This window comes from Oncorhynchus tshawytscha, unplaced genomic scaffold, assembly GCF_018296145.1.
Source record: "Oncorhynchus tshawytscha isolate Ot180627B unplaced genomic scaffold, Otsh_v2.0 Un_scaffold_1528_pilon_pilon, whole genome shotgun sequence".
NCBI classification, from domain to species: domain Eukaryota; kingdom Metazoa; phylum Chordata; class Actinopteri; order Salmoniformes; family Salmonidae; genus Oncorhynchus; species Oncorhynchus tshawytscha.
Window position 1 is genome coordinate 520,399 of NW_024609832.1, and position 17,459 is coordinate 537,857.

The following is a 17,459-nucleotide window of genomic DNA, read 5'->3' on the forward strand; positions in this document are numbered from 1 at the left end:
CCTCAGGGTCAATTTGGGGGATTTTATTTAAAAAAATATATATATATATAAAGTTCACAGTACAATCAGAACACCTCTCTATCAAGTATTTTAGCTACTTTTCAGATGCATTTTATACCTCAATTTCACTGTTTTGTCCTTGTCCCTGACCCAGACTTTTGAGCTTCTATTGTTTTTCCATCAGAAAACATTATTACACATATCATGTTATCTACTAAAGTGTCAATTAAATAAAACTTATATCAATATTTATTGTGAGTATGCCCTTTATATTGTTTTTTTTAATACAAAATATACCTGTCCTTTGAGGGCAAATTCCTTTAATTTTTTTCGAGAGAATGTTAATTTAGTTACACTGAAGCACATGGCTGCAGCAGACAGTTGTTCCAGATGTGATGTAAATATCGTTTGTGTAGAGAATATTTTTGACAGTCATTTCCAAACAGGCTATAATTTCTTGTAGATTGTTTTATAAACACTGACAACTAAAATATTGTGTTGTGTATTATTATTATTAATAATAATAAGGCCAGCATCCCGGAGACGCCTCTTCACTGTTGACGTCAAGACTGGTGTTTTGCAGGTACTATTTAATGAAACTGCCAGTTAAGGACTTGTGAGGCGTCTGTTTCTCAAACTAGACCCTAATGTACTTGTCCTCTTGCTCAGTTTTGCACCAGGGCCTCCCCCAAAAAATAATCAAAATCAAATTTATTTATAACTCCCTTCGTACATTTACTGATATGTCAAAGTGCTGTACAGAAACCCAGCCTAAAACCCCAAACAGCAAGCAATGCAGGTGTAGAAGCACGGTGGATAGGAAAAACTCCCTTGAAAAGCCAAAACCTAGAAAGAAACTTAGAGAGGAACCAGGCTATGAGGGGTGGCCAGTCCTCTTCTGGCTGTGCCGGGTGGAGATTATAACAGAACATGGCCAAGATGTTCATAAATGACCAGCATGGACAAATAATAATAATCACAGTAGTTGTCGAGGGTTCAGCAAGTCAGCACCTCAGGAGTAAATGTCAGTTGGCTTTTCATAGCCGATCATTAAAAGTATCTCTGCCGCTCCTGCTGTCTCTAGAGAGTTGAAAACAGCAGGTCTGGGACAGGTAGCACGTCCAGTGAACAGGTCAGGATTCCATAGCCACAGGCAGAACAGTTGAAACTGGAGCAGCAGCACGGCCAGGTGGACTGGGGACAGCAAGGAGTCATCATGCCAGGTAGTCCTGAGGCATGGTCCTAGGGCTCAGGTCCTTCGAGAGAGAGAAAGAAAGAGAGAATTAGAGAGAGCATACTTAAATTCACACAGGACACCGGATAAGACAGGATAAGTACTCCAGATATAACAAACTGACCCTAGCCCCCTGACACAAACTACTGCAGCATAAACACTGGAGGCTGAGACAGGAGGGGTCAGGAGACACTCTTTCTATTCTGGTTAGGGCCAGTTTGCACTGTTCTGTGAAGGAAGTAGTGCACAGCATTGTATGACATTTTTCAGTTTCTTGGCAATTTCTCACATGGAATAGCCTTCATTTCTCAGAACAAGAATAGACTGACGAGTTTCAGAAGAAAGGTCTTTGTTTCCAGCCATTTCGAGCCTGTAATCAGGTGCTGATGCTCCAGATACTCAACTAGTCTAAAGAAGGACAGTTTTATTGATTCTTTAAAATCAGACAAACAGTTTTCAGCCATGATAACATAATTGCAAATGGGTTTTCTAATGATCAATTAGCCTTTTAAAATGATAAACTGGATTAGCTAACACAATGTGCCATTAGAACACAGGAGTGATGTTTGCTGACAATGGGCCTCTGTACGCCTACGTAAATATTCCATCAAAATAAAAATCGTCCGTGTCCAGCTACAATAGTCAATTACAACATTAACAATGTCTACATTGTATTTCTGATCAATTTTAATGGACAAAAAATTATTTGCTTTTCTTTCAAAAACAAGGACAAGTGATCCCAAACGTTTGAATGGTAGTGTACATTCCTGAATAGGATGATCGCAGCATTTATCGGATATTATTTCTAGACAAATCAAAGACAATTATAATACTGTTCAAAATGGTGTTTCAATAACTTTTAATTTGCCCAGCTACAAACCGGTAAGTTGAAATCAAATGATAGCCACACAGCACAGTATCAACCAGTCAATTACTCAAAAGCCATGCAGGGTAGTTTAAAAATGTAATTAATATATAATCTGCAGGACCCCCCTCCCCATAGAGAGCAGTCTTTTCAAATAGTTCTTACACTTAAAAGGGCATTATCAGCATTTTCACAATTCCATAGTATTCTCCCAACCTCAGTGTGAGGGCCAGTATTCCTTACTCCCTGTCCAGTATTCCTTACTCCCTGTCCAGTATTCCTTACTCCCTGTCCAGTATTCCATACTCCCTGTCCAGTATTCCATACTCCCTGTCCAGTATTCCATACTCCCTGTCCAGTATTCCATACTCCCTGTCCAGTATTCCATACTCCCTGTCCAGTATTCCATACTCCCTGTCCAGTATTCCATACTCCCTGTCCAGTATTCCATACTCCTGTCCAGTATTCCATACTCCCTGTCCAGTATTCCATACTCCCCGTCCAGTATTCCATACTCCCCGTCCAGTATTCCATACTCCCTGTCCAGTATTCCATACTCCCCGTCCAGTATTCCTTACTCCCCGTCCAGTATTCCATACTCCCCGTCCAGTATTCCATACTCCCCGTCCAGTATTCCATACTCCCCGTCCAGTATTCCATACTCCCCGTCCAGTATTCCATACTCCCCGTCCAGTATTCCATACTCCCCGTCCAGTATTCCATACTCCCTGTCCAGTATTCCATACTCCCCTGTCCAGTATTCCATACTCCCTGTCCAGTATTCCTTACTCCCTGTCCAGTATTCCATACTCCCTGTCCAGTATTCCATACTCCCTGTCCAGTATTCCATACTCCCTGTCCAGTATTCCATACTCCCTGTCCAGTATTCCTTACTCCCTGTCCAGTATTCCATACTCCCTGTCCAGTATTCCTTACTCCCTGTCCAGTATACCATACTCCCTGTCCAGTATTCCTTACTCCCTGTCCAGTATTCCATACTCCCTGTCCAGTATTCCTTACTCCTGTCCAGTATTCCATACTCCTGTCCAGTATTCCATACTCCCTGTCCAGTATTCCATACTCCTGTCCAGTATTCCATACTCCCTGTCCAGTATTCCATACTCCCTGTCCAGTATTCCATACTCCCTGTCCAGTATTCCATACTCCCTGTCCAGTATTCCAGTATTCCATACTCCCCTGTCCAGTATTCCTTACTCCTGTCCAGTATTCCTTACTCCCTGTCCAGTATTCCATACTCCCTGTCCAGTATTCCTTACTCCCTGTCCAGTATACCATACTCCCCGTCCAGTATTCCTTACTCCCTGTCCAGTATTCCTTACTCCCTGTCCAGTATTCCATACTCCAACAGTGGCTGGTCCCTCATCAGCTGAGCCACACTCATAAACCCTACAGTCAGAGAGAGCGAGACTAGTATGGCACTACTGTACCTGATCTTGTCCAATAAGAAACACACATTTTTATTTTCTGTTGTAAAATGTTCTGCTACATGACCCTTATGTTGTTCCACTATATCCCACAGTGCTCTCTAGTGGTTCCCAGCTCCACTAGCGCCACTGCCAGAGATGACCAGATGATGAAGTACAGAACAAAAAGCAAGGCCTCCTCCAGCTTCACCTGGCAGCCCTGAGGGAGAGGACACACACAACTGGGTAAGGAGAGTGACATCTCTCTGGAATGAAATGCTGCCCAAGTGTGCATGTACGTACATACATTTGGATCACCACAGAGGGCCAGGGCTGGTGTGTGTGTATCTTTGGATATAGTAGCCCGGGCAGCTCTAGGGTACCATTACAGGTGTGGTAGGTGGAATTACAGCAGCTGTGAGGCACACTGCCCCGCCCACTGTGGTTATACCAGGGCGTGGTCAACCAGTCACGGTAGTCATAGATTCCTCAGCACTGCAACTGGAGAGGATTCACATCACAGTCATTAGATCAGATCCCCCCCACTTCTTTCTGTGTGGCATCCACAGCATCGGAGTCTAGGTCCTGACTGCTTCCTGTGTATCTTTGAAAGACACTACTGAAGGGAGCCAGCTCTGAGTCCACCTGAAAGCAGGTCAGTCACATCATGTCTCGCTCCATCCACCAACACCACGTTGCACCACAGACTGTCCAGGAGTTGGCGGATGCTTTAGTCCAGGTCTGGGAGGAGATCCCTCAGGAGACCATCTGCCACCTCATCAGGAGCATGCCCAGGCGTTGTAGGGAGGTCATACAGGCACGTGGAGGCCACACATACTACTGAGCCTAATTTTGACTTGTTTTAAGGACATTACATCAAAGTTGGATCAGCCTGTAGTGTGGTTTTCCACTTTAATTTTGTGTGACTCCAAATCCAGACCTCTATGGGTTGATAAATTTGATTTCCATTGATAATTTTTGTGTGATTTTGTTGTCAGCACATTCAACTATGTAAAGAAAAAAGTATTTAATAAGAATATTTCATTCATTCAGATCTAGGATGTGTTATTTTAGTGTGCCCTTTATTTTTTTGAGCAGTGTATTTCCTTAGTCACGGGGTTTACTCCACACAGCAGAATGTCAAGTTCTACTGTGAAGAAACAAAACAAGGTGGAAAAATAAAGTCAACCAATTCAAAATCAAAAGTGTACACGCATAACTTGCCGTTATTCTCCAACCGCAACAAATTATTCAGGCATTTCTCAAAAGAGAGAGAGAAGCAGCTGCATCACAGCGATAATGAAGTAAGGAAGGATTTTAAATGAACCACCTCCCACAGGGTGCCTGAGCAGAGCTGGTGTATACAGCTACCATGGTACATCATGGATTTTACACTGGAGCCTGCTCCTCCTCTCACGTTAATCAATCAATCGTTTTAAGTACATTTTAAGTTTTAAGTACGCAAGTGCAGACAGACAGAGATAGATGGGTGTGTGGCGCCCTCTGCTGGCTGGTGTGGGCTGACATTGGTAAAAACATCCCATCGGTTATGTGTTCATCTCAGCCATCCTTGCAGTAGAATAGATCTGGCAGTTGAGAACCAGAACAGCACTCGAGTTTCTCCAATAAAGTTGATTTTCTAATAAAGCATATTGAAAATGTATTTAGAAATTATGGGATTGATGATTTAATTAAATAATTGGCAATATGATACATTATGTATACAATTGGCAATACAAATACTTACAAAGCGTGATAGAACAGTAGGTATACATAAAGGCAGAAGACCGAAGGCCGTAGGTAGTTGCGAATCATGCTGAAATTCAGTGAGTTTTTAATCGTGAAGTTTTGTGGTTCATTTAACATGACATTTATGGTGAGCTTTAAAAGTCTCGTTTTACAATTACGATTTTACAGAACAATTCCATATTTAGATTGTAAACATTTACATGTGTTCTTCTCAAAGACAACCTCCATTCTAGAAAGAAATAACAGAACTTTAGGCACTTCAGCTAAAGACAGTATGTAAGCTTACGTAGTGCTACGACCATACGAACATGCATAACCAACGGAGTAGGTGACAGATAGGAGTGTCCAGGGTCGTGTTCAGAAGGCACAAAACAGGACAAAACATTTAGAAATGAAGGAGGTTCTACTTGGAATAAGGTGCTCATTTTCTTCACCCATTTTCAGGTGTATTCAGTCAGGTGAAACATTCTAAACCTATACATTTGCAGATAGAAATATATGAATATGGAGCTAACCAGGTCCCTATCCTACATGATGAGAAGTGATGATCTGCTCTACACAATATATTTCTATCTGAATATCCTGTAGCGCTGCGTCCTCCTGAATGGATATGAGAACCCTGCACTTCCTCATTAGTCCACGTGGCAATCAGTCTCATTGGCTGAGTTGTGGATGCGACGCGCCAAGCAGCATCATGGTCCTCCATGTTTGTGGTTTAAGTTGTCAGCTATCAGCTGGAGGTCCAGAGTTCAACTTCATTCTAAAGATCCACAGTTCAATGCAGTGGTCTGTGTGTGTGTGTGTGTGTGTGTGTTGTGTGTCTTGTCCTGAGTGTGTGTGTGTCTTGTCCTGAGTGTGTGTGTGTGTGTATCTAGTCCTCTAGGTCCAGATCTCAGTAGGCACCATGCCCTCCTTGGTCCCAACAGAAGGCATTAGGTTCTGTTCTGAGAGGAAGTCCAGAGGGAATTGAACCAGGAACCCTCTGATCCTCCTTAGCTCCTCCTGGGCTTTACCTGGGTCAGACTGGGCCAGGCCTGGGTTCGTCTGGTAACTCTCTAACTCAGACATGTTACGAACCAGGGAGGACGGCAGGCACCGGAACACCTGGAGAGAGAGGAGGGAGGGAGAATGAGAGAGAAAAGTTAGTTAAAAATCTCTTTCATAAAGCAGGTTGCGCGCACACACACACACACACACCTTCTCATAGATGGTTGCGTTGCGTCCAGCGGTGGTCATCCAGACATCCTTATAGAAGTGGTCAGAGATAGGGTCAGACACATCTATGGTCGTGTCCATATGGGCTCCAAGGATAGTCCTGACAGGAGAGAACACACACACACACAATGAGATGTGTACTGTCTTAGTGATCAGATGAGGTCCAAAAGAACAGTTACACACACCCAAACCACCCAAGGCATAGCTGCAGTGGGTGTGTATGTGTGTGTATGTGTGTGTCAATGTGTATATAAGTGTGTGTGTGTGTGTGTATGTGTATATATGTGTGTGTGTGTATATATGTGTGTATGTGTGTGTGTGTGTGTGTGTGTGTGTGTGTGTGTACCTGAAGCACTCTAGACGTAGCGCCAGTGCGTAGCGTCCAGCCTGGTACTCATGTCCGTCCATCACCGCGGTAACGGTCTCAGAGTCCTCAATGATCACCGCCACCTCGCTGTCACGCTTCCCCAACATGCTGCGGTCGTTGATGTTGGCCGAACCTAACACAGACACACACATACACACAGAAAACGCATCAGATTGCAGCCAACGCCAATGGGATGAACACAGAGGCTGCAGTTCACTCATTCACCAGCAGAGGGATCAAGAATAAAAAGTGAGGCTCCATCCAACTCTCAGCATCACTTTGTGAACGCTGGAAATTCTTAGTCATGCTTGTTATATGAATATGAAACATGTTGAATACTTGTTGTTTCTCACTCCCTGAAATCCCTTCATGAAAACATACGTATGCACACAAGACCGCCTTCTCCCCACCCCCAACACACACCTACCGATGATGACGGTGTTGTCGTCTGCGATGAGCATCTTGCTGTGGACGTAGATGAGCTCTGTGACCAGGCGTCCCTCCAGCTCAGCGTGGGTCCTCAGACCACAGAACGAGATGTAGTTCATCCACTGTAGTTCATCCACTGGAACACACACATCCACACACACACGGTTAGTTCTCAGACCACAGAACCATATGGAGTTCACCCACTGGAGGTGTGTGTGTGTGTGAATATCCTTACTTTCTTTCTTCAGCTGGGAGATGATGGAGTATTCACCTCTGATCATGGTCCTGAAGAGGATAGGAGAGTTCAGTTAATAATGAAAACACTGCATGTTGTGTGTGTGTGTGTGTGTGTGTGTGTCACCTGTAGTTGAAGTGCATGACGGCCTGAAGGGCGTTTCCTCCCCCTGTTGTGATGTCACCTTCAAACCCAGGAAGTAGTGGAGTCACCACGTACACACGGAACTTCTTGCCCTCCCTACAGAGAGATAAAAACTAAAACTAACACCTTACACACAAACACACACACTTCACACACCAACACACACACTAAAACACACACAAACACACGCACCTCACACAACAACACACACACCTCACACACCAACACACACATACCCTAAAACACACACAAACCTCACACACACTAAAACACACACACAAACACACACACCTTACACTCCAACACACACACACACACACACTAAAACACACACAAACACACACACCTCACACACAAACACCTTAACACACACAAACACACACACCTCAGACACCAACACACACACTAAAACACACACAAACACACACTAAAACACACACCAACAAACACACACACCTCACACACCAACAAACATGCACACCTTACACATCTCACACACCAACACACACACACTAAAACATACGCAAACACACACACCAACACACAGACATACTTGTGAGCTCTGAGGATCCTCTCGATGAGCGCTTCTCCGATCTTGTTATAGACCATCTTGTTGTCTGAACAACTGATGAAAAACTGGTTCTGATGAGAGAGAGAGAGATGAGATGAGATAGAGAGAGGGAGAAGAGAGAGAGAGAGAGAGAGAAGATAGAGAGAGAGAAGAGAGAGAGAGAGAGAGAGATGAGATAGAGAGAGGGAGAAGAGAGAGAGAGAGGAGATAGAGAGATAGAGATATAGAGAGAGATGAGATAGAGAGAGGGAGACAGAGAGAGAGAGACAGAGAGAAGAGAGAGACAGAGAGAAGAGAGACAGAGAGAAGAGAGAGAGAGAGAGAGAGAGAGAGAGAGAGAGAGAGAGAGAGAGAGAGAGGGAGACAGAGAGAGAGAGAGAGAGGAGATAGAGAGAGAGAAAGAAAAAAAAGAGAGAGAAAAAAGAGAGAGAGAGAGGAGGTGAAGAGTGCTAAAGTGGAAGAAGGTAGGGTCACTCACTGGAATTGTTATGTAGTGATCTGTAAGGTATGTAGTGTTATGTCATGTTATAAGGTGTATATGCACCTATACATAGTTGAGGTGCTATGGCTTGCTAGTACTAAGGAGTGCTATGTAGAGTGTACTGGATGCAGTGCTAGACAGTGTAATGTAGTAGTATGTACAGTGTATGTACCTCTATGTAGAGTGTACTGGATGCAGTGCTACACAGTGTAATGTAGTAGTATGTACAGTGTATGTACCTCTATGTAGATGAAGTGCTTGCTCCTGGCGATAGTCTGGAGGTAGGCGTTGTGGATGGACTCCTCATGATACTTAATACCCGCTGACCAGTCAGCTGCTGACCGCAACACCTGGACAGGACAACACATGTTAGTGTGTCAGCAGTGTGTGTGTGTGTGTGTGTGTGTGTGTGTGTGTCTTACCTGTACTCTAGTGGGAACACAGTCGGGCACCTGGTACCTCAGCTCGCTGGCACTGCTGTGAGACTTGGGCAGGAGGTACGGGTAGGAGAGAGAATGATACTTAGGCTTCATTATCTACAGAGAGAAAGAGAGAATAGACAGACGTGGAAAAGTGGCTCTCAGTTCAACTAGGCACTTGAGGTACGGTAACGGGTGTGTGCTGTGTCTGACCTTACAGAAGTTCCAGCGCTGTATGAAGTGTCTGGCCACGTCCCTGGCAGCTTTCCCATGGACCACAGAGGAGATGTCATGCCACGGCATCCTGGGAGTGGTGTACCTGTCAATGAAGTCTGGAGAGAGAGAACACATCAACAGTTGATCTGATAAATGAGGTGTTATTACCATTATATCCACATACTAGAGGAAAACTACTGTCAAAGAATGTAGTATGTACGCTAGCGTGTGTGAGTGTGTGTGTGTGTTTGTGTGTGGTGTGGGGGGGGTTGTGTGTGTGTGGTAGGGAGGGGTTGTGTGTGTAACTGGTCTGATCCCCCTATCTGTCATTCTCTGTTACATTCTCTCTCTCGTGTGTGTCTGTGTGTGTGTGTGTGTCCTACCATCGAAGGGTTTCTCCAGCTGTATCCAGTCCTTGTAGACGAAGTTGCAGTAGTCTTTTCCATGCCAAAACCTGGTGTTACCCCTCAGCTCTCCTACACCTGTCTGGAGGCTCCGCACTGAACCACTGTCTGAACAAACACACAGACATGCACGCACACACACACAGACACGCACGCATGCAAGCACACAGACACGCAGGGACGCACGCACACACACACACAAGAGAGAAAGAACACAACAGAGAAAGAGAGTGGGGTCAGATCAGTGACACACATATGCACAACCCCTCAACACACACACACACACACACACACACACACACACGTACCAGCGCTGTCCAGGGAGCTGATGCTGTCTGCATGCTGCAGAGTGTGTTTGTGGAGGTGCTTGACCAGGGAGAAGTGCATCCTCCTGGTTCGTCCAATCCCCTTCAGCCGTGGAAGCTCCACCCCTGGGTTGCCAGGCAGTGATTGTTTGCCTCCGTTGCTATTGGCGGCACCATCAGTAGAGGACACTCCCCTACTGGAGGGATGGTGGGCAGAGCTCTGAGACTGAAGGTGGGAATAAAGGTAATGGTCACTTATTTTTGTGGTATTATGTATTATGTATTATGTTTTATGTAATATGTAATATGTATTATGTATTATGTATTATGTATTATCTATTATGTATTATGTATTATGTATTATCTATTATGTATTATGTAATATGTATTATGTATTATGTATTATGTAATATGTATTATGTATTATGTTTTATGTAATATGTATTATGTATTATGTAATATGTATTATGTATTATGTTTTATGTAATATGTATTATGTATTATGTATTATGTATTATGTAATATGTATTATGTATTATGTATTATCTATTATGTATTATGTAATATGGATTATGTATTATGTATTATGTAATATGTATTATGTATTATCTATTATGTATTATGTATTATCTATTATGTATTATGTATTATGATTATTATGTATTATGTATTATGTATTATCTATTATGTATTATGTAATATGGATTATGTATTATGGATTATGTATTATGTATGTAATATGTATTATGTATTATGTATTATCTATTATGTATTATGTATTATCTATTATGTATTATGTATTATGTATTATCTATTATGTATTATGTAATATGGATTATGTATTATGTATTATAATATGTATTATGTATTATGTATTATCTATTATGTATTATTATGTATTATCTATTATGTATTATGTAATATGTATTATGTATTATGTATTATGTAATATGTATTATGTATTATCTATTATGTATTATGTATTATGTATTATTATGTATTATCTATTATGTATTATGTAATATGGATTATGTATTATGTATTATGTATTATGTATTATGTAATATGTATTATCTATTATGTATTATGTAATATGTATTATGTATTATGTATTATGTAATATGTATTATGTATTATCTATTATGTATTATGTAATATGTATTATGTATTATGGATGATCTATTATGTATTATGTAATATGTATTATGTATTATGTATTATCTATTAAGTATTATGTATTATCTATTATGTATTATGTAATATGTATTATCTATTATGTATTATGTAATATGTATTATGTATTATGAATTATCTATTATGTATTATGTAATATGTATTATGTATTATGTATTATCTATTATGTATTATGTAATATGTATTATCTATTATGTATTATGTAATATGTATTATGTATTATGTATTATGTATTATCTATTATGTAATATGTATTATGTATTATGTATTATGTATTATGTATTATGTTTTATGTAATTATGTTTATGTATTATCTATTATGTATTATGTATTATGTATTATGCATTATGTATTATGTAATATGTATTATCTATTATGTATTATCTATTATGTATTATGTATTATCTATTATGTATTATGTATTATGCATTATGTTTTATGTAATATGTATTATCTATTATGTATTATCTATTATGTATTATGTATTATGTATTATGTATTATGTATTATGTATTATCTATTATGTATTATGTATTATGTATTATGTATTATCTATTATGTATTATCTATTATGTATTATGTATTATCTATTATGTATTATGTATTATGTATTATGTATTATGTATTATGTATTATGTATTATGTATTATGTATTATGTATTATGTATTATGTATTATGTATTATGTATTATGTATTATGTATTATCTATTATGTATTATGTAATATGTATTATCTATTATGTATTATGTATTATGTATTATCTATTATGTATTATGTATTATATTATATGTATTATCTATTATGTATTATGTATTATATGTATTATCTATTATGTATTATGTAATATGTATTATGTATTATCTATTATGTATTATGTAATATGTATTATGTATTATGGATGATCTATTATGTATTATGTAATATGTATTATGTATTATGTATTATCTATTATGTATTATGTATTATCTATTATGTATTATTATGTAATATGTATTATCTATTATGTATTATGTATTATGTATTATGTATTATGGATTATCTATTATGTATTATTATGTATTATGTATTATGTATTATCTATTATGTATTATGTATGTATTATCTATTATGTATTATCTATTATGTATTATCTATTATGTATTATGTAATATGCATTATGCATTATGTTTTATGTAATATGTATTATCTATTATGTATTATGTATTATGTTTTATGTAATATGTATTATCTATTATGTATTATGTATTATGTATTATGCATTATGTTTTATGTAATATGTATTATCTATTATGTATTATGTATTATGTTATTATGTATTATGTTTTATGTATTATCTATTATGTATTATGTATTATGTATTATGCATTATGTTTTATGTATGTATTATCTATTATGTATTATGTATTATGTATTATGTAATATGTATTATGTATTATGTATTATGTATTATGTATTATGTATTATTTTATGTAATATGTATTATCTATTATGTATTATCTATTATCTATTATGTATTATGTATTATGTAATATGTATTATGTATTATGCATTATGCATTATGTTTATGTATTATGTATTATCTATTATGTATTATGTTATGTATTATGTATTATGTATTATGTATTATCTATTATGTATTATGTATTATCTATTATGTATTATGTATTATCTATTATGTATTATGTATTATGTATTATGCATTATGTTTTATGTAATATGTATTATCTATTATGTATTATTATGTATTATGTATGTATTATGCATTATGTTTATATGTAATATGTATTATCTATTATGTATTATGTATTATGTATTATCTATTATGTATTATGTATTATCTATTATGTATTATGTATTATGTATTATGTAATATGTATTATGTATTATGCATTATGTTTTATGTAATATGTATTATCTATTATGTATTATGTAATATGTATTATGTAATATGTTTTATGTATTATGTATTATCTATTATGTATTATGTATTATGTAATATGTATTATCTATTATGTAATATGTATTATGTTTTATGTATTATGTATTATCTATTATGTATTATGTATTATGTATTATGTATTATGTATTATGTATTATGTAATATGTATTATCTATTATGTAATATGTATTATGTTTTATGTATTATGTATTATCTATTATGTATTATGTATTATGTATTATCTATTATGTATTATGTATTATGTATTATGTATTATGTATTATGTATTATGTAATATGTATTATGTATTATGTATTATGTATTATGTATTATGTATTATGTATTATGTATTATCTATTATGTATTATCTATTATGTATTATGTATTATGTATTATGTATTATCTATTATGTATTATGTATTATCTATTATGTATTATGTATTATCTATTATGTATTATCTATTATGTTTTATGTATTATGTATTATCTATTATGTATTATGTATTATGTTTTATGTATTATGTATTATCTATTATGTATTATGTATTATGTATTATCTATTATGTATTATGTATTATGTATTATCTATTATGTATTATGTATTATGTAATATGTATTATCTATTATGTAATATGTATTATGTTTTATGTATGATCTATTATGTATTATGTATTATGTATTATGTATTATGTATTATCTATTATGTATTATCTATTATGTATTATCTATTATGTATTATCTATTATGTATTTCTCTCTTATGTAAGCTCAAAAGGTTTTTGCTATTCCAAGTTTGTGTCTGACCTGCTCCATCTCCAGGGCAACAGAGCGTGTCACACTCCCCACGTCTGTCAGGCGATGCTCTCGGTCGTCCCAGCGACCATACGCCAGGTCTATCCCGCCAACGAAGGCCACTGATTGGTCGATGACGATGATCTTCTCGTGATGTGCCCACAGGTAGACAGACGACGACACATGGTCTGGGTGGCGCATCACCTGAAGGAAAAACACACACATTTAATACACACACAGACACACACACACATACAGACACACACAGACACACAGACACACACACACACATACACACACACAGACACAGACACACACATACAGACACAGACACACACATACAGACACACACTCCTACCTTGATGTTGGGGTGCAGGTGCATTAGTGTTCTCTTGCTGTATTCACTGTTGATGCCCAGAGCTAGCTCCACCTCCTTATACAGCATCACAAAGATATGAACCCCCTGTTGCTGTTGAGAGAGAGAGAGAGAGAGAGAGAGAGAGAGAGAGAGAGAGAGAGAGAGAGAGAGAGAGAGAGAGAGAGACAGAGACAGAGAGAGAGGAGAGAGAGAGAGAGACAGAGAGAGAGACAGAGAGAGAGAGAGTGAGACAGAGAGAGAGAGAGAGAGAGAGAAAGACAGAACGAGAGAGAGAGAGAGAGAGAGAGAGAGAGAGAGAGAGAACGTGAGAGAGAGAAAAAGAGAGAGAGAGAGAGAGAGAAAGACAGAACGTGAGAGAGAGAAAGAGAGAGAGAGACAACGTGAGAGAGAGAAAGAGAGAGAGAGAGACAGAACGTGAGAGAGAGAAAGAGAGAGAGAGAAAGACAGAACGTGAGAGAGAGAAAGAGAGAGAGAGAGAGAGAGAGAAAGACAGAACGTGAGAGAGAGAAAGAGAGAGAGAGCGAGACAGAGTGAGAGAGGGTGTATGGGCCAATTCCAACATCCTATTATATTAGCTAACATGTGATATTGCAGTATCAGTGGTTATAAATGTTATCTGGAATAACAAGTGTAACTTACCGCTTTGCGTTTGAGGATGCAGTCCAGTCTCCATTTGTTTCCCTCCACAACTGGCCTCTTCAGGAAGATCTCTGGACTCAACCTACACACACACACGCACACACACCAAAACCTATTAGTGAAATGTGGTAAGCTGTTCAACCAGTTTGGTGAGAAAACTACTTTGCATTGTACAGTGTCTGTTTAGCTCCAGGGATGAATATTTAGCCAAAATATTTGAAAAGAAGTCGACGTACATCACATATGATTCAGTTGATCTCAAAAATGATTTGGTTTTAAATATACTTAAGTATAAAAAGTTAAAGTTAAATAATAATTCATTTCAACTTCCTTTATTAAACAAACCAGACGGCACAATATTCTTATTTCTTTTATTGACGGACAACCAGGGGACGCTCCAACACTCAGACATCATTTACAGATAGCCAGGGCACGCTCCAACACTCAGACATCATGTACAGATAGCCAGGGCACGCTCCAACACTCAGACATCATTTACAGATAGCCAGGGCACGCTCCAACACTCAGACATCATTTACAGATAGCCAGGGCACGCTCCAACACTCAGACATCATTTACAGATAGCCAGGGCACGCTCCAACACTCAGACATCATTTACAGATAGCCAGGGCACGCTCCAACACTCAGACAACATTTACAGATAGCCAGGGCACGCTCCAACACTCAGACATCATTTACAGATAGCCAGGGCACGCTCCAACACTCAGACATCATTTACAGATAGCCAGGGCACGTTCCAACACTCAGACATCATGTACAGATAGCCAGGGCACGCTCCAACACTCAGACATCATTTACAGATAACCAGGGCATGTTCCAACACTCAGGCATCATTTACAGATAGCCAGGGCACACTCCAACACTCAGACATCATTTACAGATAGCCAGGGCACGCTCCAACACTCAGACATCATTTACAGATAGCCAGGGCACGCTCCAACACTCAGACATCATTTACAGATAACCAGGGCACGTTCCAACACTCAGACATCATGTACAGATAGCCAGGGCACGCTCCAACACTCAGACATCATTTACAGATAACCAGGGCATGTTCCAACACTCAGGCATCATTTACAGATAGCCAGGGCACACTCCAACACTCAGACATCATTTACAGATAGCCAGGGCACGCTCCAACACTCAGACATCATTTACAGATAGCCAGGGCACGCTCCAACACTCAGACATCATTTACAGATAGCCAGGGCACGTTCCAACACTCAGACATCATGTACAGATAGCCAGGGCACGCTCCAACACTCAGACATCATTTACAGATAGCCAGGGCACGCTCCAACACTCAGACATCATTTACAGATAGCCAGGGCACGTTCCAACACTCAGACATCATTACAGATAGCCAGAGGCAGTAGGGCTCCAACACTCAGACATCATTTACAGATAGCCAGGGCACGCTCCAACACTCAGACATCATTTACAGATAGCCAGGGCACGCTCCAACACTCAGACATCATGTACAGATAGCCAGGGCACGCTCCAACACTCAGACATCATTTACAGATAGCCAGGTGTACAGGGCACGCTCCAACACTCAGACATCATTTACAGATAGCCAGGGCACGCTCCAACACTCAGACATCATTTACAGATAGCCAGGGCACGCTCCAACACTCAGACATCATTTACAGATAGCCAGGGCACGCTCCAACACTCAGACATCATTTACAGATAGCCAGGGCACGCTCCAACACTCAGACATCATTTACAGATAGCCAGGGCACATACCTCCAACACTCAGACATCATTTACAGATAGCCAGGGCACGCTCCAACACTCAGACATCATTTACAGATAGCCAGGGCACGCTCCAACACTCAGACATCATTTACAAAAGAAGCATTTGTGTTAAGTGAATCCGCCAGATCAGAGGCAGTAGGGCTGACCAGGGATGTTCTCTTGATAAGTGGGTGAATTGGACCATTTTCCTGTCAAAATGTAACAGTACTTTTGGGTGTCAGGGAAAATGTGTGAGGTAAAAAGCACATTATTTTCGTTAGGAATGTAGTGAAGTAAAAGTAAAAGTTGTCAAAAATATAAATAGTAAAGTAAAGCACAGATACACTAAAAAACGACTAGTATTTTTACTTAAGTACTTTACACCACTGCGAACAGGTGTACAGGTAGCATTACATTACACTACCACACATTTATACAATCTCACTTATCAGGAGTCGACTGTAAGAATACTGCACAGGTTTTCGATCTGGGACTGGTAAACTATACCACATATATAGACTGCATTTACAGTCTGCTTGGGTGATGACATGTAGCTGTGTTATGTTGTGGTGAGTATTCACACTAACTGCTGACGGCATGTCTATTTCCCTACACACACACATATATATATACACATATATATATACACACACATACACGTAAACACACATACATGCACATATTCACGTAAACACAC

The 17,459-nt window shown here is 38.7% G+C and overlaps 1 protein-coding gene across 7 annotated transcripts in view; it reads right to left on the bottom strand.

Moving 5' to 3' along the window:
* Window positions 1-5,324: 5,324 nt before the first annotated feature.
* LOC112253677 (phospholipase D1-like) overlaps window positions 5,325-17,459 on the bottom strand; it is a 28,549-nt gene continuing 16,414 nt past the window's right edge. For 6 of the 7 annotated variants that reach the window (XM_042319515.1, XM_042319512.1, XM_042319514.1 and 3 more), the window contains 15 exons: window positions 15,002-15,083; window positions 14,342-14,452; window positions 13,996-14,187; window positions 10,062-10,284; window positions 9,733-9,861; window positions 9,347-9,465; window positions 9,137-9,250; window positions 8,954-9,064; window positions 8,216-8,304; window positions 7,645-7,758; window positions 7,519-7,568; window positions 7,282-7,419; window positions 6,834-6,987; window positions 6,470-6,587; window positions 5,325-6,376 (listed from right to left, as the gene is read on the bottom strand). In XM_042319515.1, coding sequence (XP_042175449.1) covers window positions 6,152-6,376; window positions 6,470-6,587; window positions 6,834-6,987; window positions 7,282-7,419; window positions 7,519-7,568; window positions 7,645-7,758; window positions 8,216-8,304; window positions 8,954-9,064; window positions 9,137-9,250; window positions 9,347-9,465; window positions 9,733-9,861; window positions 10,062-10,284; window positions 13,996-14,187; window positions 14,342-14,452; window positions 15,002-15,083 — 1,969 coding nt within the window. In that variant the 3' untranslated portion in view covers window positions 5,325-6,151. Of the gene's footprint in view, window positions 6,377-6,469; window positions 6,588-6,833; window positions 6,988-7,277; window positions 7,420-7,518; window positions 7,569-7,644; window positions 7,759-8,215; window positions 8,305-8,953; window positions 9,065-9,136; window positions 9,251-9,346; window positions 9,466-9,732; window positions 9,862-10,061; window positions 10,285-13,995; window positions 14,188-14,341; window positions 14,453-15,001; window positions 15,084-17,459 lie in introns of those variants that run through there. The other variant, XR_006083100.1, reaches the window with a different exon arrangement.